The sequence below is a fragment of the Anopheles coustani genome, chromosome 3 (genome assembly GCF_943734705.1).
Source record: "Anopheles coustani chromosome 3, idAnoCousDA_361_x.2, whole genome shotgun sequence".
Classification (NCBI taxonomy): domain Eukaryota; kingdom Metazoa; phylum Arthropoda; class Insecta; order Diptera; family Culicidae; genus Anopheles; species Anopheles coustani.
The window spans coordinates 19008827-19034825 of NC_071288.1; the positions used below are offsets into that span (position 1 = coordinate 19008827).

The 25999-nt window shown below is 45.6% G+C and overlaps 5 protein-coding genes and 1 non-coding gene across 6 annotated transcripts in view; 4 read left to right on the forward strand and 2 right to left on the reverse strand.

Moving 5' to 3' along the window:
- Positions 1 to 9386, forward strand: part of LOC131261211 (protein fem-1 homolog CG6966) — a 53202-nt gene extending 43816 nt beyond the window's left edge. The window contains exons 3-8 of the mRNA XM_058263181.1: positions 5561 to 5921; positions 6004 to 6222; positions 6292 to 6478; positions 6572 to 7208; positions 7282 to 7521; positions 7608 to 9386. Coding sequence (XP_058119164.1) covers positions 5561 to 5921; positions 6004 to 6222; positions 6292 to 6478; positions 6572 to 7208; positions 7282 to 7521; positions 7608 to 7793 — 1830 coding nt within the window. The 3' untranslated portion in view covers positions 7794 to 9386. The remainder of the gene's footprint in view (positions 1 to 5560; positions 5922 to 6003; positions 6223 to 6291; positions 6479 to 6571; positions 7209 to 7281; positions 7522 to 7607) is intronic.
- A 1105-nt stretch (positions 9387 to 10491) lies between these two features.
- LOC131261212 (uncharacterized) lies at positions 10492 to 11498 on the forward strand. The gene is made up of 2 exons (XM_058263182.1): positions 10492 to 10968; positions 11042 to 11498. The coding sequence occupies exons 1-2, from the start codon at positions 10537 to 10539 to the stop codon at positions 11399 to 11401; spliced, it is 792 nt and encodes a 263-aa protein (XP_058119165.1). The 5' UTR covers positions 10492 to 10536; the 3' UTR covers positions 11402 to 11498.
- A 334-nt stretch (positions 11499 to 11832) lies between these two features.
- Positions 11833 to 13143, forward strand: LOC131258531 (mitochondrial potassium channel-like). The gene is made up of 2 exons (XM_058259865.1): positions 11833 to 12423; positions 12493 to 13143. Exons 1-2 carry the CDS (start codon positions 11941 to 11943, stop codon positions 12946 to 12948), a joined length of 939 nt encoding a protein of 312 aa, XP_058115848.1. The 5' UTR covers positions 11833 to 11940; the 3' UTR covers positions 12949 to 13143.
- Positions 13144 to 15873: 2730 nt separating this feature from the next.
- On the reverse strand, positions 15874 to 15955 carry Trnas-gcu (transfer RNA serine (anticodon GCU)). Its single transcript has one exon. It is a non-coding gene; the product is annotated as a tRNA-Ser (tRNA).
- A 2465-nt stretch (positions 15956 to 18420) lies between these two features.
- Positions 18421 to 22143, forward strand: LOC131272355 (uncharacterized). The gene is made up of 4 exons (XM_058274070.1): positions 18421 to 18603; positions 20886 to 20996; positions 21073 to 21567; positions 21633 to 22143. The coding sequence occupies exons 1-4, from the start codon at positions 18421 to 18423 to the stop codon at positions 21786 to 21788; spliced, it is 945 nt and encodes a 314-aa protein (XP_058130053.1). The 3' UTR covers positions 21789 to 22143.
- Positions 22144 to 23438: 1295 nt separating this feature from the next.
- LOC131272366 (uncharacterized) lies at positions 23439 to 25173 on the reverse strand. The gene has a single exon (XM_058274081.1). It carries the CDS (start codon positions 25171 to 25173, stop codon positions 23458 to 23460), a length of 1716 nt encoding a protein of 571 aa, XP_058130064.1. The 3' UTR covers positions 23439 to 23457.
- Positions 25174 to 25999: the final 826 nt, after the last annotated feature.

The following is a 25999-nucleotide window of genomic DNA, read 5'->3' on the forward strand; positions in this document are numbered from 1 at the left end:
TACAAGTTCCGTTTCACAAATTGTCACGTGCTCCATGAGGCGAACTTCCTCTGGCGATCGTAGACTTGTGTTTTCGTCGCAACTGAACTGACCCTAACCGTGGCGCGAAGGTTAATGTAAACCTCCTAATGTCGAACCTGCCTAATGTCTGCATGATTATCAGTTGTTATTTTTCTTTTCACGGTCTTGAGAGCAAATTAAAACCAAAAAAAAAAACATATCGTTCGCAAAACGGTTCTTAAGGCCCAAACCATTAAGATGCCGCACGGTTCGGCCTACGGGGTTTCCTGTACTGTGTGATAATGGCACTTTCGATCGTATATGTCCGCGAACCAATAACCATTATTTATCAACGGCCTCACAAGCGCTTTGTCAAGGGCAAGTGTGTGTGTGTATGCATCGTTATTGATGAACTGATTTGTTTTGGTACCATCCAAGGTAAAGTGATATGCAGCTCATTTAATCTGGTTGGGTCGGCCTATGGTTTGGAGAGATGGGAGAGGACAGAAATTAATCAAATATCTAATCCGGAAGACAAGAAAATTGTCGCCAAACCTGATTCGCATGATCCGGCTTTCTAACGAGCTTATGTTTTTTTTTTAGATAAACTGGTCTCTACAGGCGATCGAGGATCATTCCATAAATAGCTTTATTTAGCATTTGCATACCGTTTGAGAAATTGATCAAACAGCCGATGGTTGGCAATGATCGACTGTTCGGCTGTGCTGGAAGACTCCCCAGTCTCTTCCACCGTTTGATGCATGAATGCACGACTGCTTGTTGAAGCCGACGACGAATGGTGACCAGATGCATATGGATGAGCGTTTTCCGTGTGTATGTACTGAGTTGATCCGGTCCATGGGGGGCCTCCCAGGAAGCGATCGGACGCCGGATGAAAACGCACTCATGCCGAACGTTTCCGACATTTGGATCACGTTTTCCTTGAGCTTGGCTTTTGCTTGGTGAGAATCTCGGAAATATGATTCCTTAGCTTATCGTTAAGGAATGTCACCAGAAAGCGAATGGAAATTGACATTGCGTTGGGTATGTGTTTTTGTTTGTAACAACATTGACTTCCGATCTTTTGATGATTCGCAGAATTTACTCTCCGAAGCTCATTCCCCTCGAAAAATTGGAATCGCAAAGAAACGGACTGGTGGAAACATTATCAAAAAAAGACCAAATATTTTGATATTCCGTACTGACGTCTTTTATGAGCCGCGCCTGTATCAGCTGATTTAGGCCTCTCTGGTCGGGTCTGGGTTGCGCTATTATTATTGTTATCGCCCGGGAAAAGTTGCGCTTCGTCCGTGGTGAGTTTAACTCGCGCGGTTTCAAACTGGCCGTTAGTCATTCGGGTCGATCCTGTCTATGAGCCTGAGACATGCCCTGCAGTTTCTGCGTGTGCATCTTAGCCTTACGTACGGTGCATCAACGAGACAATCGGGCTCGGGGCTGATAATTTCGACGATTGGTTTCTCCGGGAGTCATCACTAGTAGTGGAATCTGTGTGCGAACTCCACAGTTCGGAGATACCAAAGGGGCCCTCTATACAACTCTGGACGGTGTAGATTGCACACTGCATTGCAAACGGCCAGTGCCTGGTGCAATCGATAACCGTAACGTCAATCGCGCCATTCGAGGGAACACGAGAGATGATCTCCTCCGCGGGTGAGTGTGTGAGCGCGAGACGCCCAGTTCCCTCCAGTCCTCGTGTTTGTTTGCATCGCGATGACTGTACACGGTGCTCGCGCCGTTTCTCATCGTCGAGGACGGCATTGTGGTCGGCCGGCACTGTCCAGTTCCGCCGCAGTCTTGCGCCAGCATTCGACCGGGCGAGAACGTGCGGATCACTCGGAAACACGAAGGTCAGGTCCGTTCCGCGCGCGCGCCGTGTAACGTTCACTTTGAATTCAATTTCCATATCCGGCGCCGGCCAGGTGCGTGTGCGATGTTGGTGGGGTTTGGCGATAGTTTAGTTTTCGGCAACGCTCGACTGATCGTCGCGAACTTTTCGGATCGAGATCGAGGTCTTAAACGATTGTGCCATCATCGGTGGAGGAGGAGCTGGAGCTTTGCTCCGTGATCGTGGTGTTTAACTGCTCAGTTCAAACAACCAAATCAATCGGAATGTGAATGAAAACTTGCCGTTAGTTATGGTGTAACGTTGGGCTGAAGTTCCCCCACCGCCGGTTTTCAATCGCAAAAACGTGAAAGTGAAGTGTAATTTGAAAAGCTGGCATTTCTGCCAAACTTTGCGTGCCTACGATCGCGATCGTCAAGGTTGATGTGTGTGTGATGGTTGTCGCAGCGACCATTAATTATGTCCTCAAACAGCGTTAAACAAGCCGCCGCACGACCCATTCCGAAATCGAACACAGATGTCACGAAGTTAATTTTATTTGACTTTGCAAGATCTCAACGATCGTGAGAGGAATAAAGTCGGGGAATAAAAATACAACCTTTTGCGCAATTCTCAGCCTCAGCCTCAACCTCCTCCAGCTTACGGTGGTCGGGAATAAAGTTGTTTGTCACCGAGATGGAAAAGTACTACCGGATCGCGCAAAACCGTTGAATCATAGTGACGCATTTACTTTTACCTACCCGATAATTGATTGCTCGCTTCGTAATCGTTTATAAGAAGGAACGGAATACAGTTGTATCCCAATATACTAGGTTTTGTCAATTCATATTGAGAATGAGCACGACATCCGTTGTGAATGGAACACTTACATTTTTCTGTTGTTTTTTTTTACCTCAAATCTGTCGCGTTCCTCTGAAGTCACCTCGGAAAGCACTCAGGTTTCAGCATCCCAGGGAAGTGCTAATATGTGAAATGGTTTCTTACGCCGCGATGTCTTGTTTGGTTCCGTAAATTCAAACACTGCTCCGAAGGATTGCTCAAATAACGCGTCCACCGTCCGTTTGCCATTTTGGGTAGGGAAGCATATCAAAACAAAAAATACTTTACGAAAATAAACAGATGACGATCGTGGTATTCTTTGTTTTGGAGACATAGTTATGTATCCCCCACTGACGAAACGGCCATTTTGAGCGCCCGTTCGTTTCGCACTGTTTCCGACGTACGACGGATATTCCGAGGAGAACTTTAGGTCCCGGTTTCTTGAACCCCGGAAGCCTGATGTGATCGCCGAAAAACCGGTCCGATCGTCTTGCATCTTCCAATCGTTCCTGTTTCATAAAAACCGGTTCAGTTAGATAAGGAAGTGCACGGCGAAGCAGGTTTTCGATCGCAGCCTCAAATCTTTTCGAACAACAGAAAGATCTTCCAAAAACGATCCACCGGCGTGAGGTCACCCCGGAGTTGCAAATGGCCTGTATCCAAATGGCTTTGTATCCAAATACGAAGGTCATATCGAACATCCGAAACACGACGACGGTGTATTTGCTGCCTGCTTCGAACCATTCGATTTGGTTTTTGTGGATAAGGAAACCTGTCCGGGGGCGCACAGTAAAACGTTCACTAGCAGAGCTGGTCAGGCGTTAACCTTGCACCCGACTTATAGAGTGTTGGTTGCGCACGCTTTTAAATCTCCTACCGTGTTTTCATTTAAATGCAACATAAGGAGCGGCGTTCAGGTTGCCTGCCGGGAGAGGGAATCCCGTTCAAATTCCCTCCGAAGGTTTAGTAATTCCTTGACTTCACAGAACCGTGAGGTCAGTCTTGTGTGCGTCATTTAGAAGTGGATCAAGTAGTTTTAAAGTGAAATCAAATACGGGTGGAGAGAAAAAAAATCGTTTCGCTTTCAAGCAGGCCGTGCTGATGAACTTCTCTTATTTTTGTTGCGTGCATTGTAGCAGGCCGTGTTTAAACCGTATTCGCCGCTAAGAAAACATAAACTCCCCTTTCCCGGTGCCATTAACACCCAGTCGCGAGGGCCGCAATGTGACCGTCGTGCGAGAAGACAATATTGTGAAACGAAACTATCACTTCGGTGTGAGATAGTGCGTGGTTTTGGGTGCGCCGGAATAAACGGAGTTGCATTTGCTGCTTGGCTAAGAGACACATCCTCTGACCCCCGAGCACCCCCTGGTCGTGTGCCCAGCAACGCAGTATGCTCATCAATGCAATCCTGCGGGCATTGATCGTGCACTCGTTTCGCCGCCGGCGTCGTTCCAAATGTGCCCTGCTGAGGGCATTGCTCAGGATGGTGAACTTCCGCCGCTTCGGTCACTACCACCAGCGCTATCTGGCCTACCCGGCGGCAAGGATGGGACAAGGGTTCGGCAGCCCCGGAAGGGAGCAGCAGAATGCTGCAGTGGCACCGCAAATGGTCGTGCAAGAAGCTGCGCCGGAAGTGAATAGGGTCGAGGAGGAGCGACAGCGGCTGCGACGGCCACCAGTGGCTGCAGTGGAGCACCACCACCACCGGAATGGGGAAGAAAATGCCGGGATGGTGGAGCAGCAGCAGCAGCAGCAGCAGCGTCGCCGAAGGCCGATACAGCATCGGTTCCGGATCGTCGGCGAGGAGCAGTTCCTCCAGCAGGAGGGAGACATGCTGGTAAGAGCGGCGTCCGGAGCGGTGGGTGTTCCCCGAAGGGGGTTGCGTGGGAACAGCACCGAACAATAGCGGGGCATCGGCCAGATGTGTTGATGATGCAAAGACCATAAGCATCTCAGGCATGATATGAGAAATTGAGCAATAACTCAAAGCATAGGCATTCCGATCTTATCAATGTGTGTGAGAGAGACAGAGAGGGAACAAGAAAACGTGTAGACGATCGCAAAAGAACAGACCGATTACTCAACGACTGACAAGCGATGGCTCCAAGTCACCGTTTAGAAATTATTTCTAGTTCCAGTAGAATGTTTTTCTTACTGCACGAATTGCATCAGCTTTTGCTGCGTTCAGAAACCCGGCAGAAGGAACTTGTATAACTGTCTGCTCTCTTGCCTGGCGATAACTTACCAGAGGCTGATAAAGTTCTCGCCTCGCCTCGACACTCCGCGGAGGTTCCGAAGGTGTATACACTCCACCAGGCCAAGGAGGAGGCTTCAAATGGCCAAAGCTCCAACGCTAACGCCGATAACACTCGTGCCACGGGTTCACAATATTTACTTAAACGATTACGGCCCACACCAGGCGGAGAGCGCCTGGTGTGGCGGTTGTGGTGCGGTTTCAAATGCAAATAGCATCAGCATCCACCCTTGAAGGGCAGGTCCGCTTCGCGTGCGTTCGTTCGTTGGCGTAATGGATGTTGATTCTGATGGTTCAAAATATACAACTGGGCGGGAGGCTACTCATGACACTTCCGGGATGGGAGGGAGAGCTAGATTTAAGATTTTGCCGTGAATAAGGACGAGTGACCCCTTGGACACACGGGGGTCTCGAAGTGTCCGTTTTCGTTCTAAACGAAAAGGGTTGTGTTTAGGTACTTAATTAGCATCGACTGGGGGCCCGTTTGGGAAGCGGGGACTGTTGGGCAAATATTTTGTCCCATTCCGAATGTACTTTTGTTCTCCGAAAACGCACAAAAACGTCAAAGAAGATTTTTCGGTCAAATATTTATTTTCCCCTTTTTTGCTTCTTCTGTACAGAAATGGACCTCCAGACTGATGCCGAACGACCTCAAAACGCTGGTTACGATGAAAACGAACGGCGTCACGCCGCTACTGATCGCCTGCCGGAACGGCCACTTCGACGTGGTACAGTATCTGATCAAGCGGTGCCACGCGGACGTGGAGCAGGCCGGTTCGGTCATCTTCGACGGCGAGCAGATCGAGGGCGCCCCGCCACTCTGGTGCGCATCGGCCGCCGGTCACACCAACATAGTTAAGCTCTTAGTCCAACACGGTGCCAAAGTGAACAGTACAACCAAAACGAACAGCACACCACTGCGGGCGGCCTGCTTCGATGGGCACTACGAAATCGTCAAGTATCTCGTTTCACACGGTGCAGGTAGGTTGCCATAGGGACGCATTTCCATTTCCCTTACTCGTTACCATCAGCTAATTGACCTTTCCCCCTCCCTCTTTGATAGACATTGAAGTCGCAAATCGTCACGGGCACACCTGTCTCATGATCGCCTGCTACAAAGGACACTACAAAATCGCACAATATTTACTCTCGCTGAAAACGGACGTGAACCGGCGTAGCGTGAAAGGCAACACAGCCCTGCACGATTGCGCCGAGTCCGGGTCGCTGGAGATCCTGCAGTTACTGCTTCAACATGGCGCCACAATGGACGTGGATTCTTATGGTAAGGATCGGGGTTCGAGATTCTCCCGATGCTCAAAAAGAATGTTTCTAATGCGTCGCGTTCTTCCAGGTATGACTCCCCTGTTGGCCGCTAGCGTTACCGGACACCTGCCGATCGTAGAACATCTGATCAAGCTGCCGTTTGTGTCACGAGACGATCGCATTGCAGCCCTGGAGCTGCTCGGTGCCACGTACGTCGACAAGAAGCGCGATATGCTCGGTGCTCTATCGTTCTGGAAGCGTGCCATGGAGGACAGGTAGGTGGAGGCAATGTGCAAGCAATCGATTGCCGATCGTGGCATGTCAGTACTTATTGGGGTCTCATAATGCATTGCATCGGTTTCCCACAGATACAACAACAGTCCGGTTATGCCGAAACCGACGCGTGATCCGGTACCCGCGTACGACTACGTGCAGGAAGTGAACAATCTCAGCACGCTCGAGGAGCTCGTGATGGACCCGGACGAGATGCGCATGCAGGCCCTGCTGATACGTGAGCGGATATTGGGTCCGGTCCATCCGGACACGAGCTACTACATTCGGTTCCGCGGTGCCGTGTACGCCGACTCGGGTCGCTTCGATCGGTGCATCGAGCTGTGGACCTACGCGCTGTCGATGCAGCAAAGCATCCTGGAGCCGCTCAACCCGATGACGCAGTCGTCACTGCTGTCCTTTGCCGAGCTGTTCAGCTACATGCTCGGCGAAGTGGGCCGCCCGATCACACGCGGGCGCATCGTGCCACCGATCGAAACCTCCGACATGTTGGTCGTGTTCAAGAAGTCGATCAGCGAGGTACAGCTCGGCCAAAAGATGCTCGATCGAATGCAGTACCACGAGCGGGATCACTGTGCGCTCACCCGGGCGCTGGTCATATCGTTGCACTTGGCCTGCCTGTTGGTGCGGCTGCTCGACGAGGAGGAGGAAATGTGCACTGAGGAGATGAAACACCAGATCCTGCAGGCGTTGTACGATCTGGTTAGCTTAAAGGTAGGTGTACCATGGTGAGCATCAAGTAAAGGAAACAATATTATCGCTACCCTTCTTTCGGCCCGCCTTTCAGATCGTTTCGAAAACCGGTCAGTCGGCACTTCATCTGGCGTGCTACAAAGACGCAGCCCTCGTCGGACGCTATCCAGTGTGTCAGCTTCCATCGCCACGGCTAGTAAAAGCCCTGCTGCAGGTCGGCGCCGATCCAAACGCACAGGACGACAGTGGCAACACACCGCTACACATGGCTGCTCAAACACGACCATGCCCGGCCAGTTTGGCACAGGTTCTACTAGAATATGGTGCCCATTTGGTATGTTTTACGAGTTAAACGTTAACTTCACCATCGTACTCTATTTATTAATGTTAACATTTGTGAATTTCTTCTCAACCCAAAAGGATACGAAAAACGTCGATGGTGATACGTTCGAGACGCTCCTGCAAAACCAGCAGCTACACGAGCTGGTCAACCCGATCAAGTACACCCGGCTGTCCTGCTTGGCCGCTCGTGCCATCAAGCGTTACGCAATCAACTGCCAGGATGAGATTCCCAAGTGTTTGTTGGCGTTCGTCGATTCGCACTAACACCAGCCTTCTAGCGACGGCTGCCGCGGTTTCCGTTCGTCCTGGCGGTAGAACCGGCTAGCCAGTGACCGCGTTATGTTGCCTATACTTAGCTAGATCGAAAAGATTCGTGAGCAAAGGACGCTTGTCTAGGGGCAGGAACTGTTATTATCGAACGTTTTTAGGGGTTTAAGGCACACAGTGAAAGAGAAAATGATCACGAGAGAATTTATTGACTTCAAGCAAACTTGGGTGCAACTGTCGCCACCATTTCGCTGCCATTTGTGTAAGGAGGAGGGATAGGAGAAGAAAACAGAGACACACTTTTCCCCCGTTAACGGTTGCCAGAGCAAACTGTTTCATTTCACCGGAGTGTCGCGGACAGTCGATGCGAAAGAGGACCCGGTTACACCTCTGTCGCTATCGGGCCTGCAAACGTTCCGATGTTCCGATTGCGATGCGATGAGCCACTTCCATTTGATTCCGAACCACTCTCCCAAACTCCGACTTTGCCGACACCGACGATCAGCCAACGATTTGAGCGAGCATCAAAACGATTTCGGAGTGATCCTGTGACACGTCGGATTGGTATCAAAAATGGGACAAAACGATGGAGGTGGTGTGTGTATCGTCTATTTACTGTTATTGTTTAAGTATCATTTCCTATATTGCCCTCCTCGGAAGAAGGAATTTCTTATTGGATGAAGATCACTAGAGATTTCTATGGAGCGCGCTAGAGCTTTTCGGTGGTGTTCAGAAAATTGGTTTCGTTTTGTTCTCCCCATTTTTTATCGTTTGATAGCTAGGAATGTAATAAATTTTATCGTAAAATAAATATTAAAAATGATTAGGAAAACTTTGTGAACAAAGCAGGAGGTGTACAATCGTTGAATGGCAGGACCGGAGTAACATGAAGTTCACAGGCCGTTATTGTAATCTGCAAGAGAAGTTGCGGAAAATTTGGTACTAGTATTGCACAGGTTTTCCAGCACTCTAGTGGAGGATTGGGCAGTGAAATTTTATTTCGTTCATATTCATTTTAAACTAAACCTGCGTTTGTTCAAGTATGCTTTTTCGGTAGAGAATTATTGGGCAAAGTTTGAAGTACGACCGATTAGCAAAGGAAAGTATTTTTGTCGTACACGAACGACCGAGGAGGTCCGTAGCAGCAAATAAGCAGCGAAATGAGCCGGAAATTTTTGAAAGTTGACACGACACTTTCAATATCGAACTCGTAAAGTTGTTAGAGTAACAGACAGGGCGTTGATCGTACGTTAGAAAGGGGCAGGATAGAATATAACCGTAGTTTGATAGCGTTCATCAAACCAATCATCTACCAATCAAACTCTAGCGATTGCTCCAGCCGGATTATGCTAAAGTGTGGCCGGAGTTTCGTATTGATACTGATTTGTAACCGTGTGATAGCAACGAGAGAAAGGAAGAGTCCGAGAGGCATAAGTACGCGATCGCGATCGAGGCACGTGTAATGCGTTCGTTTTTTCTTTGGCGATAGCGAAAGTATCTTCTTAGGTTCTGCTTTTTCTGAACTTTAGCCTATAGTGAAAGTCTAGTTGTGTAAGTGCAATCCAATAAAGAATGATCCCTCAAACATTATGTAACGTGTTGGTGCGTGGGGATATGTTACTGAAGCGTTAAAGGAAGGAATTTCATAAAGTTTGATCGAGGGCAGACGATAAACCGATTTGTGGCGTATGCGCTGAAAGAAAGATACTAGGAGAATAGTGTAGACAGTTAGTGCAACATTTAGGCTCGTTTATATATTTTCACACTAGCGTATTGCAAATCTTTATTTTAGAGTTTACTAGTAACTTGCCGTGCTATACAAAAAGGTGTTTTAAAATATACTTCCTTTTGCATATATGTACTCAAACGCTAAAAAAAAGTTTGTAGCTAAAGGTGCAGTAAACCTTCCACCCCATAAGTGATACTTCTTTTGTCACAGTGCTTTAAAATTAATCCTTTTTGGAGGGAAAGGAATGAATAAAGGAAAGAACAATCGATACAATGGCAAATGGTTGGAAGAAATTTACGGCACTTATCATCCCATCGTGGTGTAAACTTATCACAAAAACGAGCAAATGCAACAAGTTTACGATGGCAGCAAAGGGTGGGTAATAGTAATAATAAAAGTTTAAATTCAAAATTAGAATAGATTGTTCGCTTGGCCAATAGGAGAAACCCTAGCGACAGAATACATAGAGAAACCATAATTTCCACTATTGAAAAACAAAACGAATAAATAATAGTGAATTACAAATTAGGAAAAGATCAACCAATTGAAGCGAATAAAAAAGCCTTAACCCAAGGGTGAGTGCAAATCGAACCTAATCAAAAAGGATTTTCAGTAATATAACTGAAAATTACTTGATTACGAAACAGTATCGCATAATTAAATGTTATGTTATTTGAATTTACGAATAGCAAAGTGGAAAAGATCGCGTTGTATCGTTGTATTTCACCTGCTTCCGATGACATTTTGACCAATATTATGTACAATCAAGAAGAGTAAAGGTAATTAATTTGAATATTTCAATTTTTTGCTTCGAGGATTAAGTTAAAATTTCCGATAATTCAAGCAACCGATACGATGTAAGCTGCTGTTTGCTGTAACAGCGTATGCATGAAAATATTGTCCAGAATATTTTCCACCGGGTGAGGTTCCAGCAAGAAAAGTTATTTGTTTATGTTTGATCAACAGTGATGCGAGACGCCTTCTTCCAGATAAATTGTACAAAGTTATAAAATGGCGATCCGAAAACTACTGCAGTACGATCGTAATGTGTTGCGGCGTTCATTTTCAACCGACCATCGTCATTGTCGAAGCAAAAATGAAACGAAATTGAGTTCGTACGATTCCTACCCCGACTCGATGCTTCATCCGATGGTGAAAGGCACTGGGGGCTCATTCAAGTGGGATATTACCGAGCCGGCCAAACTAACCCTATACAAACTGAAAGACTTTATTGACGAGTTCACCGGTGGAGTTGCAGTCAGAGAATCTCAACAAAAGGTAAACGAATTGCAAAACAAAGTTAGTGGGCTGCTGGATAAACGCAGCAAGACCGAGCTGAAGCTTTTTGAAGTTAAAAAGAAGGTGACTGATGTGAATGCTGCCCAGCAATCTGTTTCGCGGGACGATATCAATTATTTTGACCTCATCCGCGAGGAATTTCTGGTAAGTAGCTAGGAATGGTCAACAAGTCGATCCTTACGAGTGCTTTCAAATAAAAGAAAATTTTCTCTTCCAGCTTAAATCAGAAAAACAGAACATTGAAAACCTGTTGGAAGTGCTCAGCCATGAACATCAGGTTTTGTTGCTCCAATTAACACATGCTCTCAGTGACGTTCATGCAAAGGAACGGCAAGAAGTTAACAACATGAGAGTCATTAAATTGTTTCTAACGATCGTGCTGGGCATCGCCGGCTTCGCAGGTAATGCCGGCTACAACCATTACAAGGATAGGAAGGTCCAGCAGCAGCTAGAGGTATTAGTTAAGTATGTGGAGGGTGAAAAAGCACGACAGGGAAAAACAGGCGAATCATGGGGCAGTTATTTGTACCGACAGCCGGGCCGATTTTATCGATACATGTTTACGAAGCAACGTTGACGGATGATGTACCATTTGATTCCATAAGTGCCACAAAGAATGTCGGTTGTTACTCGCCGGTGGTTTGTCGATTTAAGTAATAAAACCCAAATGAAATATGAAATATCAGTTGAATTGGAACGGCATAAGTGTAATTGAGATGCATTTTCAAGCTATTATTCACATTAACTGCATCTCGTGCAACCTTAAATTTTAAAAGGTCCGGAATTGAAAGCATTATAGCGTTTATTTTGTTTAATTGTTGCACTTTGATAATTTGTATTCATAAATTGCAACTATGTAATTAAAACAAACTCCATGTTAACGTTCGAATCAAACATCTTTGACGTAATAGAGTTCATCTTCAATAAATACAGTATTTTTCACCGGGGTTTATTTTGAAAATAGCCGGTGTTGACAGACTGTCCGTGACAAAACAATTTGCAAACAAAATAGAATATGTGATATTAGCGTAGATAAACAACAGTGCTTACGAAAATTTGCATTTTAAAAAGGCATTTCAACAAGCATTTAACGTGCGCCGATTGGTATAACGAATTATGTTTTCAAAAAGGATTGTAATGTGCACAGCACATAGCTGGAAGCAAACACCGCTAGGAACAAATTACATCATACTGGTACGCACGTTTGCTGATCGAGCCAAGGCAATCGATACCCCAACTCAAGAGAAGGAATCCTATCAATATTATACCATTTCGCCGGAAGATGGCAAACCAAATTCCACCCAACAATCGTCAGCAAATCTAGCTTTGCGCCGTATCAGTTTGATCGATCTGGCCAAAAGTAAGCTGTACGAAGCACAATCGTTTTACGACGAGTTCAGCGGCATGAGCGAGGTGAAAATGGCCCAGAACAAGGTGATTGAAATACAGGACCAACTGCAGCTGGTGCAGGAACGCCGGCGCCACATTTTGCTTGAGCTGACGCTGGTTAGGAAACAGCTGCAGGATATCCATATCGAGCTGCAGAAAGCGACCCGCGGTGAACATCGCTACGTGGAGTTGATCAAGCAAGAGTTTGATGTAAGATCACTTGTCGGAATTGGCATTTGGGCGCACTGGCATAACAGTTATAAATTCTTACCATTCCAGGTGATAGCACGAGAGAAGGAGAAAAATCAAATCTTTCAAATCATCGATCAGGAGGAACGGGAACTATTCTCGCACTTGACGGCGGCCGTGAAAACTTCGCATGAAAAAGAACGAACGCAGGCTAACAACGTGAAGTACTGGTCGATCATCGCTTCCGGAGTCGGTGCTCTGTTGGGTATTGTGGCCACGTCTATCAATTACTACTTTCGCAACACACAGTTCGAAACCATACGGAGGGCGGCAGAAGAGAGCAATCAAAAGTTGCTGGTTGTGGAACAAAAACTAAGCAACTTGGAAGCGTCCTTGGGAAAGATGAATGTAGAGTGGAACCGCTATTTGGTCGCCAAACGTGTAGCGGAACAGCGGTTGGTAACGCGACCGATAACGGAATCGTGGGGAAGTTACCTTCGCCGGCATACGTCACGATTCTTCCGATTTTTCATACCGAAGGCGTAGTAGTTTTATCCTTTTCTGTGTGGTAGGTAATACAAGAATTTAACAATGATTTCTATTTCCTTTTTTATAGCATTGTTTTCTTTTTCTCACGAACATAAGAAGTTAGCCAAATAATTATTTAGTCGCACCGTTGGTGGCGAACTTATTCAGAAAATTTAAAAATACGTCTATATATAAAATAAAAAACTTATTCCTCTGTTTTCAAGTCATTAAAATTTATATTTTGTGCGTATTAAGGATAAAATAAGGGGCTTTAATTTACATTTTACTTCTGATGTACCTATCTTTAAATATCCTTATAGTATCTTCAAATATCCTGGTAATTTATCCGTATATCCCCACCCTTTCTGACCATGGCCTACTACTATTATGCAATTTTGTTTTCTTTCATCCGCATTGTGACATCAAGTTGAGATCAAGTCGGAACTAATTAATCTGGGAGATTTAATTTACTTCAAGCTTCTTTCACAGATTGTCCAGTCTCCCTTCCACCTTTCCAAATGAACTAATCATTCGAACTCCCACTGGTTGCCTAACGATGAATGAGTTTCATTAAATAAAAGCGGACGAAAAACAAATTTGATTCACCTTGCCCCTTGTCGCCGTGCGTATTCAAAGACACTACAATGTGGCGCTGGAATGGTTCCTGGAAACGCATGGTGAGTCTGCCGGACTATTGGTTCAATTATTGTCCTCTCAACCCTTCCCCGGTTAGCGTGCCAAAGTCTATAATTGACTCCGAAGTTTCGTAATTTCAAACTCCCCGTTACAGTGAGACGGACGTGTAGGTGGTGCCGGATAGTCTGCAACCTCTCTCAAGCAAGAAATGTTTAAGAAAAGTGCCCAGGGATCCATCTTGAAGCGATTAAATTCAATTTCCGCCCTTCCATCACCGTGCCAAGTCTGGGCAGGGAGTCACAATTAAAGTTAATCTCATCACAGTAGGCGATTCCATTGCGTGTGGATTTTTCCTTCGCGACCGAGACGGAAGAGAAAAGAAGTTTTGCACCCGTTGGTTGAACTTTGAGCACGTGAAATATCCGTTGATGGTGTTGTTTTTGTTCCACTGAGAATTTATTCCAAGTGCACCTTTAAACCGTCGTCCCCAGAAAGTCGACGGTTCCCGTCGCCGGTGGGTTATCGTTAAAGTTTACGAATAGGAAAAACGTCACAAGCATAATCCCGGTTGCCATCACGATGCCGACCACCAGAAAGCAAAGTGCAAGGGCAATCACGGTCACAAGTAGCACGGACATTCGCCCTCTGCGATGGAGCAGGAGTTCCAGCTCGTCGAACAGATCGAGTGAAGCCGGCCCAGGCTTGTTTCCACCATCCGGGTCCATCGAGGATGTTAGCTTGTGTCGGAGATGTGACATTCCATCGTGGCAGAACGGATTACGTTTCATTTCACAACCTTTATTCGCTTCGTTGGCAATCGGACGACATAACCTAGCGGTATGGAAATTATTGAACAATTAGTACCCCATTCTAAGGTCTTGTAGCTCACCGGTGACAGACCTCTAGACACCTGCACTTTGTATTGTTGCCTATCGCTGGGTCGACGATCCTGGCGTGTCCGGTACCGAACCCGGCATCGAGAGTACTGCCACAAGAACATCGGAAACAGTAGTAGTAAACAAATATTCGCCGTCTACTACGATTAGATTAGAAAGCGGCGGTCCATAATACGCTGTATAATACGGTCCCTCATTTGTTCGCTCCCTTCCGTTTGGTTCGCTCTCGCCAAATCATCTCGCTCGCTTCCATTCCCGCGGTGGGTCAGTTTTGATCCTAGGCCTTCACTTGCATGCCCTTTCTGCCATCCTTTCCCCCACCACCCCGCTCGTTTTCTTATCGACGTCTCAGACTCCTTCACCGCTGAGCTGTAAACACACTTGATAAGCGGGTTTTGGGCGCCGTAATCACGTTTTGAGGCACACATGTGCAGAAGCGCAACAAAATCAAACGAGACGGCTTTAATTTGATTGCCAGTAATAGAACAGTAGTCGTTGGAGCTAAAAATAAAATTTTTATGGCAAAATTGATATAAACTAAAATTTAAACAAATTAACGGTTATCGTCTTACCCTTGGAAAGTTTTCGATGAGTTTTCCAACCGTCTTATGTTGTACAATTGCCAATCGATAAACAAAAGTCTGGAGTAGTGTTCTGCCCCATGGGTAATTAAATAACCCCCCAAAAGGAAACCTTAGAGACAGGTTATCTTCAAAAACATATTGATATGTCCATGAGGGTTGTGTTAAACACAACAGCCCCCCCCCAGTTTGTCTGGTAAATAAGACGCACAAAAAAACGGAAGTTGATTCGTTCTGATCGACCCTCCAATAGAAGTAATCGTGTAGCGAAGAAAATTGTTGGAAAACAAGGAATTTGTCTTCGGCAGTTCCGAACCGTGTTGAATTTTGTTTTACCTTGTCAACCCGTTGAGTGACAACCCGTAGAGCAAGAAACAAATACGTTTTCCAAACATTTACCATGACGCCCATGGCGAAGAAAAGGGAAATTTGTAGCAAATAGTAAATAGGGGGGAGTATAGTGTTTTCGTTGGTAAAATGCGTAACACTCGTCTGTGACTCATTGTTCTTGTCACAAGGGCAAACTAAAGTTAAATGTTTCAACAAAATATACGAAGAGTTATGTCATCAAAATAGGCAGGCAATTTGATACAACTTTTCGTAACTTTTATACGTTTTATCACCCGTACATCATACTTTGACAAAGATTCAAATTAAAGGCAGAATACACCATCACCATCATTCCCGTATTATACTGAATTGGTTGCCTCCATCATCATGAAGATATAACGACGAACCGATTTAACACCAGTCGACGACGAGATATGAACAATAAACGATATTAAAAACCAACTTGATAGTCCATCATAAAAATGGAGTTAAATTGCGTTCGACGAGGATGGGATTCGAACCCACGCGTGCAGAGCACATTGGATTAGCAGTCCAACGCCTTAACCACTCGGCCACCTCGTCGCAGTTGAGGAGGGGGAACGTATGAACGAACAGGCTCGGTTTACCCTACGAGAGCCCACGGGATGATGGCGATGATCTACCTGATCCGTAGGCCCGTCCATGGTCGCACCGCATCTCGAGGTACTGTTGAGAAAGATCGAAGCCCACGATAGGCGTTTGAATACCCGAGCATCGGAATAGACGCCGCAGGTATGCGGAATGGAATACTTTTGTTGTGGCTGGAGCGCTTGACCTGCTTGAAAGTATGACACGAGAGATGCATACCTAAACCAAACTGCATTTCTGTTCCCAATTCGGGCGGTCAATAATTGCGCCCAATTGCCGGCTGCCGCAATGTGTGCCGGCTCTGGCCGGGGAAGAGACAGTTTCCCGCTCGGAGCACGCGACGAATTGGGCGGTGGGTTTTAATTGTTGGGTTTATTTAATTAAATTTCACCCTAGAAGGTAATGCGAACGAGGGCGAGCGTAGCCGACGACCTGAAGGAGATGATGTTGTGTGGTTTCGAGGAAGTATAAGCACCAGAAAGAAAAAAACAAGCACCGTCTTGTCCGAGGCGTGATGCCGGCACAGATGGATATAATCTAATTTGCCTGTGTACACTTTATATAACCGATCGAGTTGTAGAATTGAATGAATAAATAATTTAATTCAATTGGTAGCTCATCCAGGGAGGGAGGGCTGTCATAACTTTTGTGGCCCTTAAAACATTTACTAACCATTGTAGATGATTGCATTCCACGGGACACGTGGACTATAGTTTTTTCCAATAAAATTATTAGAAAAAAATAAAAAAAATATTCTAAACCAAAAAGTATAATCTATGCTAAGTCACATAAAATAATGTAAAAAAAAAATTTTATAAAAGGAAAAAGAGTAGTTTTGATGATTTTTATGATTTCTCGCGATCAAAGTAGGCCACGATGAGCCTCATGTTTCCCGCAAGAATATTTTATTGACATGAAAGAAAATTCCTCCACTTTTCGGAACAAACAAAACGCAACGATAGTGCGGACTACAGCAGAAGATTTATATATAATATCGCTGTCCCCAATTTTCCCAAACCATCGTCTGCTAAAGTGGGCAAGAAAAACACAACAACATCCCAATTGCCAAAATCATGAAACCGTAAAGATAAACGGCCCCATTCTTCCCCGACCCGGAACTGATTCGTCTTCCTCATACCTCGAAACGGCATGCTTCGCCACGCCGTCAGCAATTCTTGTTCACAATTTTCCCCCACGAAAAACAAATGCGTCGTATAGAGTTTCCCGCCATTCCGTCGGGACACGTCGGTTTTACGGTATCAGTTTCCTGCCGTTTATTCAGGGTTGGCTGAGGAAGAAAAAATGTACACAGACACACACGCACACACAACGTACAACGTGACTGTGTTGGAAAATTGGTGCTTTTGTTTTTGTTCTAGTCCTTCGTCTTCGTATCGCTCCCCAGGGAAAACTTGACCGCCCTTCGTGAAACGTAGAACGCGTGGAATAGTTTCACTTTCGGCGGGACGTTGTCCCCATTGTTGCTCCCTTGACCCCAACCGAAAACCTTCATTACTGGTCTCGCTGGTCAATCGTCCATTTTCGTCCCTCTTGAGATGCCATTACATCCATAGTAGGAAAAACTGTTGCCACGCCGGAAAACCGTTGGCGCAGGAACGGGATGCGGAAAAATAAAGTTTCCCCACCCTTGCCGCTATTTTTTCCTTGGCTCGATCCTTCCGGACGGGAGGGAAACCAGTCTGTCTGGAGCATCGGATGGGGTTCGGGTAGGGCCCACAACGACGCCAATTCAAATGCCATTCTATGTCAGACCGTTTTTTTATGCTCGCCATACTCGAAATCAACCTCATGCTAGCTCGTTCGCTCCAACGGGGCGTCGTGCGGCGTAGCATGATGACCTCACTTTCTGGTTCACTTTCATCGTCCGGAACACGGAATGGTGCGGGGACTGGCGGGCCGTACAAAAGTACCGAGCGCACTGGGACGCGCGTTTAGTCACAATCTGGCGCTCGAACACAACACTCGCCCTGTGGTGGACGGTTCTCGGGGATCGCTATCGTTGTTGGGAGTGTAACGAAGATAACGGCCACACTGGTGGTCTTTAACGGTGCAGTGGTTGTGGTCAAACGATCATTCGAATTAGAGGTGCAGCGTGACGTTTGGATGCAGATCTGCATCGATCCGCCCGAACTTATTATAAGTGATTCGATCAACGAAAAGTGTAGATGCGTCGGTGAAGAAATAAAGTGAAGAAGAGCTTTCACAGAAGAGTTTAAAAAATTCTAATCAGTGTCCGGAGTGATCCTCTAGTAGATCATCAACATCACAGCAGTTGTGCGTGTTCAATTTGGAAAGTGAAATAAATAGACAAACCATCCGTCGTAAAACAGTGCGTCAATCATTAAACCGTTCCCACGCGCCGCTTCATAAAAACATATTCAAATACCGATCGCCTCCAAATGGCTTCGAAACGATCGCGTGTGATGTCACTGCAGTCCTACCTCCTGCCGCTGGCGGTGTTTCTCCTCCTGACCGGAAGTGCGGTTCGGGTGCACGGAAACACTTCATCGGAAAACCGAGGGCTCGGTACGGCGCAACATTGCACCGATTTTAACCCTCAGAACGCGCTAGACATTGAGCAGGTGAGCGTTAGGGAGCGTCGTTGCGTTAATAGCTTCTAACTATGCCTCGATTCAACGCCCGGTCTATGGTTCGATGGAGATAAAACATGCCGTTGGAAAGGTTGCTGGCTGTTGCGGATGTTAAATTAACTTAATCAATTTCTCCCACCGTCAACAGGCTATTGGTGCTGTTTGCCAGTTACCCGTAGCATCGGTTTTTGTTGTTGACGTTGTTGCCCTAACGTGATGCTCTGATGCTTGATGGCGGAATGGAAACCCTATCTTCCATCGCGCCACAGCAGATGATTTATTACGCTTTTTTTTCTCGGTCGATTATGACCCGGTGTGGCGTTCCCGCCGTTAATTGATAGTGTCTCTTCATTGGAAACTCTGGCGGAGCGCCTTGAAAAAATACTGTTGACTTGCATTTCCGGTGAAATATGGAAAGCCTTTTTAAAGAGCTCAGGGATCGACGTTTTGTTTGCATGTTGAATCAATAAATTCGCCACTTGTTTTATGAATTTACAGTATTGATATAAGTGCCTCATGAAGCTAAAAAAAAAAGTGTTCGTGCGGTCATACTAACACATCTCAACTAGAATGAAGTGCCACAATTCAAAATACCGAATAATTGAGCCCGGTATATTTTACTTCCTGCAAATTGACTCACCGGTTATTATGTCTTTTATTTTGTAAAACATAACTCGCCTGTTTGAGCGATCATTGTGGTGATAAGACTTGCATTTGTGTGTTTGCACTACTCAAATGATTTTTCCATGCGATCACCAACCGGTTTGATCAGTGCATCAGAGCGTCATAAAACGAATGTACTTTTAGCTACGATCAGCGTTCTTCAGCTGTTGATGTAGATTTTATTGCAATTTAATACTCTATGTTTGATTTGTGCGATTGTTAGAATTGGAATACGTGATCGGTATATACTCTCACTGACGTAATATTCATGGCTTTATTCTACACACATTGTGGATCTTGCATATTTTTACAAACAAAGTAAAGTTTTTAATGACAGTCGCCACCAAAAGCAATAATTCAAAGGAAACTAATTTTAAAGATGGGATTCATTTGTGCTAGGAATGTTCGCAAAATGAAATCATCAGGGTGCCTTGAGTGTTTAATGCTTTATCAATCGGTGAACGGCTTTGACGGGGCTTGTGTGGCCAGCACCACGGTCCAAAAGATAGTTTCAAATTGAGCTGTCCTCTGTTGACGGCATTGATGGCCTCGACTGGAAATGGATCACCACACCATCGACATAAAAGCATCCCCCATCGTACGCGCGTTGGCTCGTTCGACCCTTTGGTTCGATTCAATTAACCCCAACGAGACGACCACGCTGTGAATGAATGACGCGCCGAAGGTGTCGGTAGGTCGGCATCTGAGTCACGGCTTGGAAGCGGAAAACTCGCCGTAACGATCGTCGGCTCAATAAAACACGAGCGTACCAAACCGTATGCTGGCTAGGAGTAATTGCTGGGAAACTTATTTCTTACTCTAGCTGTGTGTTTTCCAATAGATATTATGATAGTCCTTGACCAGCGACAACTGAGAGGAACTACTAGTATCACATTTTACTATATCGTGTCTCATTAAAGTTTATGATCAATGGCAAAAATTTATATTTCCGCGCCTATAAGATCATTTATTGTTCTCTTTTCTTTACCATTTTCTTTTCATTCCGAGTCATATTTTTCGCGTGAATGTTGCTTTTCGAGTATTGTGTCCTTTAGATAAAATTAAATTGTTGTCAAATATAAAACTAGAATTTGTGCAGAACTATTGTGGTACAAAAAGGTCACAATTAATTGATGAGAACCGTTAAAAGAAACAAAAGTAGCTTGAATTGAAATGTAGGTAAAACTGAAGCAAATTTTGTCAATTTTAAAGTTATAGAAAACAATTGACGGGTTAAAAGATGATTAAAAAAAAAATTCAAACCGATAACATTCTGTAAAATCACCTTTGAACTCCATGATACTACTTTACAAAACGTATCTTGTGAATTCTGATAAAAACTAAAACATACCAATATTGGATCAAGGGTAAAATTATGTACGCAAATATATGATAATTTCTTGCATTAGTTGATCCATTTGTTACATTGATATCGTACATTCAATATCATTTAATTTGATTATTGAACTCTTTTAAAATTTACAAAGTAAATACTAAAGGCTCGTCATTACAGTTCTAACAAGTATTGTTTTCTGTTAGTTTCCTAGCAAAATATTCTTGTTCGTTTGGTTTGTACTGGCTGAGTTATATGAACCCTGTTTTCTTCGCAGATCATGGGCATCTGGTATGGCAGCGAAGTAATCACCCACGATGGCCGCGATGAAGGAGAAACGGTTTACGATTCTTGCATAGTGATGCATCTGGCGGATGTGACAAATTCGGTAAGCAATTGCTGATGAGGATGTTTCAGCAGTGACGTCTTTTTTCAATAAAAAATCCTTCGTTCCTCTCGTGTAGACTCCTTCAGCGTTTGATCAGTCCATGTACTCCGGTCGCGGCGTGGGATCTCCCGGGTCGTCCAACTACGAACCCCGGTTCGCGACCTCGTACGGGTACGGATCGGGTGTGGACGGCCGCGGTGGCTACCCTTACGACCAGCAGGGGGGGGGACAGGGTCAGCTGTCCAACACCTACCGGAACCGGCAGTACGCGATGGCCGGCCAGCACCAGCAGGAACCGCACAGCTTGCGCTATCTGCGCCTCATCTGGGACGAGACGAAACACACGCTGGAGTATACGCTGCGGTACAACAGCTCGCGGCCCGGCTTCTGGATCTCGTCGTCTCCGCAGTCCGGCTCGATGGCTCAGCTGCAGTACGTTCAGTTTACCGGCACGGTCCAGGTGCTGAAAGCCGTCAACAACCAGCTCGTGCTCAACTTCTGCCAGAGTCTTCCGGGTGGTCAGCTGTTTACGGTCGTACTCTCACGCGTTCCCATGGGTTTGGCACCGGAGGTAAGAGCAGGGTGGATAAGAAAATTTGATCAAAAAAACCATTCTAAAATGTATGTCCTTCACAGGAAGTGCACAGTATTCGCAATCTGCTGAGGCGGCGCGGTCTAACGACGACTTCCGTGCGAAAGGTCTGCCAGAGTGGAGCCATCCGAAGTGATCTTTCGTTCGGTGCGATGCTGGTGTTGGTCGTCCTGTCTGCCGTAGCCAAAACTCTGCGCTAAACTGTATCCATTTCGGGAGAAAAGTTACCGTTTGAATCGTTTTCTTTTTATGATCACCCGTGCCATTTTTGATCGATCGTTCATACAATGTATTTTCGCCATGTTTTCGTGTTTTCCTTTGTTGCAGATTTGCAGCTTTGCACGAATTTATAGTTTACTTACTTACGACTCTCAATTGTTATTTAAGAATGCTATTCATTTATTGTACATGTACATGTTTCAGTTTTCCCTTCATTGAATCAGTGCTCATCGTTGTCGATGATTGTGTGCTAAGTGTGTTCCTCTGTTTAAGATCAATTGGAGTGTGGCACCATTGCCTTTTGAGACGTCTGAACGACAAGAAAATTAAACTGTATTAAGCGTTTGACGAAATAAAGTGCTTTGAAATGGCCTTGAAAATGACTGAATAAGTTCTTTTCTGCTTTGGTTTTATGTAAAGGTTCAAGGCATGTGTGTTTTATGATATTTAGAAGTACGATCGCGTAGAAGAATCAATTATCAACAGAGATCACAGTGATCAATCATGTTATCTTGTTCGTCCGGTGGCGAACATCTTTTTTGCTTTTGCTTTGCATTGCTCAACCCTATTGACCTCCGCAAATGGCCGTGCCTGCCGTCGGCAGCCTTTTTTAGTTTGTATTAGCTCGTACAACCGGGGAGAACGAAGGCAATGGGGCGCCGGATTCCACTGTGGGTGTATCGCTGAGCGATTGTTTAATTAACAAATTTGTAATCAAATTAGGCATCAGCGATGGGAGTTAATTGGCGTGAGGGAGTCGAAGAATGACGGTGATGACAAGTGTTTAACAGTGTTGTTTACAAGATGTTTAGGTCGAAAGGTGACCGTTGTGGCCGCCGCACCCTCGCACACGCCGGGCAACTGGTAAACCCATTTCTTTCCTACCCCTGCTGGTGCCAATAGACGATGGCGATGTGGCCGTCTGTAGAGAAGTGAGGACCAATTTTCACTTCCACCACCATACGGGTAATTTATTCTAGGGAAATAAGGTTTTACGGAGTCTTGCGGTGCTAACGATGAGAGTTCTTTAATACTTTCCCCTATGTAACGAAACTAATCTTTGAGAAATGGCGTTTTCCGTACCGATGTAACATTCGAGGTCATATGTCAAACAAGTTGGGTGTTCTAGGCGGGTAGTTAAGCGACCCATAAACTACTTCTGGCGTGCCTGGAGTGCCTGGATAGCTCAATTGATGCATGATGAAATAGAAATGAAATTGATTTATTCTTGAGTTGAAATATTGTTGCAATCGGAGATGAAAGAAGATGATAATTCTAAATAACAGGAAAATCTTTGAATATGTAATGTAGCACACATTACGTTCATAACGTCCAAAAAGTTAAAAGGTAGATATACAATATTTACAAATAGTTTAACACCAACATATAGCTATGTTAAACATAGCTCTATGTTCTATAAACAAGATAAAAGTAAAAGTAAAACACAACAAAACATTCTAATACCAATCAATAAGCGAGCCATTGATTATCATATAGAATTAATAAAGGTTCAAAAGGAAAACTAAAAACTTAAATAGACTAAACAGTTAAAATGAACATACAATAAAACAACAGAAAGCAAGAAAAACCAAAAAAAAATACACCAAAAAACATTACACATAATCAGCAAACTTTGTGCTGAATTCATTTTTATTCAAGCTTCGTTTCTATCCTACCCAGATCCTTTACCTTCCCCCGATGCACATGCTGCTTCCGGCCAGATGGATCCTCCGGACAACCCCAATCCGTCCGGGGAACCCACCGCTGCACCGTCCTGGCGCAACTAGCGCCCGGAAACATTTCCTCGAAAAGCTCCCGATAGTAGAACGCTTCCTTAGTGGACGGTGTGTTGAACGGAAAGCGTTCGCTGGCGGTGGCAAACTGCGCTTCACTAACACGTCCCGCAGCCCACTGGGACACGGTGTCGATCCACGAATAGCCTACGCCATCGGAAAACTGTTCCTTCTGACGCCACAACACTTCCGGTGGAAGGTAGTTCGCGGTGGCGAACGCCTGCCGGAGTATGTACTTTTCCGGGACGTGCTCTTGTGGTGCGCGGTCTTCGGGCCGGATCGACATGGCGTACTGGAGGAAATCGGTGTCGAGGAAGGGCACGCGAAGCTCCAATCCCCAAGCGGCACAGCCTTTGTTGGCCCGTAGACAATCGGAGAGGTGAAGTCCCAGCACACGGCGAACGGTTTCCCGGTGGAATTCGGCGGTATTTGGCGCACGGTGAAAGTAGAGATAGCCACCGAACAGCTCGTCGGCACCCTCGCCGGACAGGACCATCTTGAGCCCTTCGCTGCGGATGTACCGAGCCAGCAGCATCACCGGAACGATGCAGCGAATCGTCGTGACATCGTACGTCTCCGAGTGGTACACCGCGTGTCGAATGTAGTCCAGTCCCTCGGCGAGGGTGAAGTGCACTTCCGTGTGATCACTGCCAATGAAATCTGCCACCATGCGGGCATACCCGAGATCCAGGCCGACACCGGGAAGTCCTATGCTGTAGGTTTTGAGGCGGAATGTAGAGTTCGACGAACGCCGACGTAGAATACGTGTGGCTATCGAAGCAATCAGGCTGGAATCGAGACCACCACTCAGGAGGGCACCCATGGGGACGTCACACTGCAGGTGAGACTCAACTGCCGCCTCAAGACGTTTGCGTAACTCCACCAAATCCACCACACCGTTCGGAACTTCCTTGATCCAGCGCGGACTAAAGTATGGCGTTGGTTTAAAGCTCTCCCAACGTCCGCAGTAAGCATGCCCAGGCGGGAACACCTGCACACCTTCCGAGCAGTAGTCCACCAGACACTTCATTTCACTAGCCATCCATAAACTCCCACCACGATCCCTGCCAACGTAAAGCGGGATAATTCCAACTGGATCACGAGCTACGAGAATCTGCTGGCTTTTGCGATCGTACAAAACAAACGCGAACATTCCGCGAACAGTTTTCAACAGTTGTTCCGGGCCAAACCGTTCGTAGAAGGCCACCAGCACGTCGCAGTCACTTCGAGGTTCGTACGGTGGCATAAGTTCGCCACCCGCTTCCCTGACCATGGTCGCCATTTGTAGGAAGTTGAAGATTTCTCCATTCGCCACCAGGTGTACCGTTCCGTCGGCCGACGTTAAGGGCTGATTGCCCGTCTTTACCCCAAGCACCGCTAGCCGCTCCTGGACCATCACGAACCCTTCCCCTTCGTCCACCACCAAGCCGGTGTGGTCCGGCCCTCGGTGACGTTGTTTACTTGACTGTTGGAAGGCCAGTTCCCGTAGGGTTTCTTTAGGCCGTCCATTGCAGACACCGTTCGGAGGTGAGCTTCGGTGCCCTGGACGAAAGATACAAAGTATGCCACACATGCTCGTTCGCTTGGACACGCGTGTTCTAAAATGCGCTTGAACTTGAACTGCACAGCATCGCACTACGTAGCCTATACAACACCAGACCTTGACTGTCAACTGAGGTTTCACTAGTGGCGCCGACCGTGTGTTCTCTTTTATATGGAATCAGGCAATTCTACACGTACACGCGAGCTGGCAACGTCCATAGTAAGAAATGATGATGCAACGCGGTCGAGTGCATTGCATGCACGTTCCTTTAAACAGCTACGAAGAACTGACTTGCTATTGGACAAACAAAGGGCGTTGATTATGTTGCTTTTTATTATGGAGTGGTTAAAAATAATAAATAAACGTTGAACGAACGAGGGTGACTTTGGTGAAGTTGTTTACGAAGGCATTAAACATAAATAGTCAAGAAACGAATCACAAAAAAAAAAAACAAAATAATCAAGCTACCGTTTGGTTTGCTTTGGAAAATAAATCTCAAATTTTCAAAAGATAAACTCAGTACCTTTTTTCATATGAAATCTTTAACAACTTTCGAAGAGCTTATTGAAGCTATATTATTAATTCCAATATAAGAAATTTTCTCGCACATATAACTTCTTAAGAAACTTTTCTGTTGTATTACAACTAAAAACTATACTAGAAAAGGTCTCTGAAGTATTAGAAAAAAATTTTGGAGTATTATTTCAATATTTAGAAATGTGAAGGACAAAAATATTGCACTAATATACGTCAGTGCAGATAGTGCAATTGCACCTTTTCAAATTAATTCGTGAGTAAATCCAAAAGCTTTTTATATATATTTGATGAGACATATAATTGTTTGTGCAAAATAATA

Coding starts and splice junctions, on each gene's coding strand:
- LOC131272355 (XM_058274070.1), top strand. CDS start 18,421: ATGGCTTCGAAACGATCGCGTGTGATGTCACTGCAGTCCTACCTCCTG. Junction 18,604..20,885: donor ACGCGCTAGACATTGAGCAG/GTGAGCGTTAGG, acceptor TTTTCTTCGCAG/ATCATGGGCATCTGGTATGG. Junction 21,568..21,632: donor CCATGGGTTTGGCACCGGAG/GTAAGAGCAGGG, acceptor TGTCCTTCACAG/GAAGTGCACAGTATTCGCAA.
- LOC131258531 (XM_058259865.1), top strand. CDS start 11,941: ATGTTTTCAAAAAGGATTGTAATGTGCACAGCACATAGCTGGAAGCAA. Junction 12,424..12,492: donor TGATCAAGCAAGAGTTTGAT/GTAAGATCACTT, acceptor TTACCATTCCAG/GTGATAGCACGAGAGAAGGA.
- LOC131272366 (XM_058274081.1), bottom strand. CDS start 25,173: ATGTGTGGCATACTTTGTATCTTTCGTCCAGGGCACCGAAGCTCACCT.
- LOC131261212 (XM_058263182.1), top strand. CDS start 10,537: ATGGCGATCCGAAAACTACTGCAGTACGATCGTAATGTGTTGCGGCGT. Junction 10,969..11,041: donor TCATCCGCGAGGAATTTCTG/GTAAGTAGCTAG, acceptor TTTCTCTTCCAG/CTTAAATCAGAAAAACAGAA.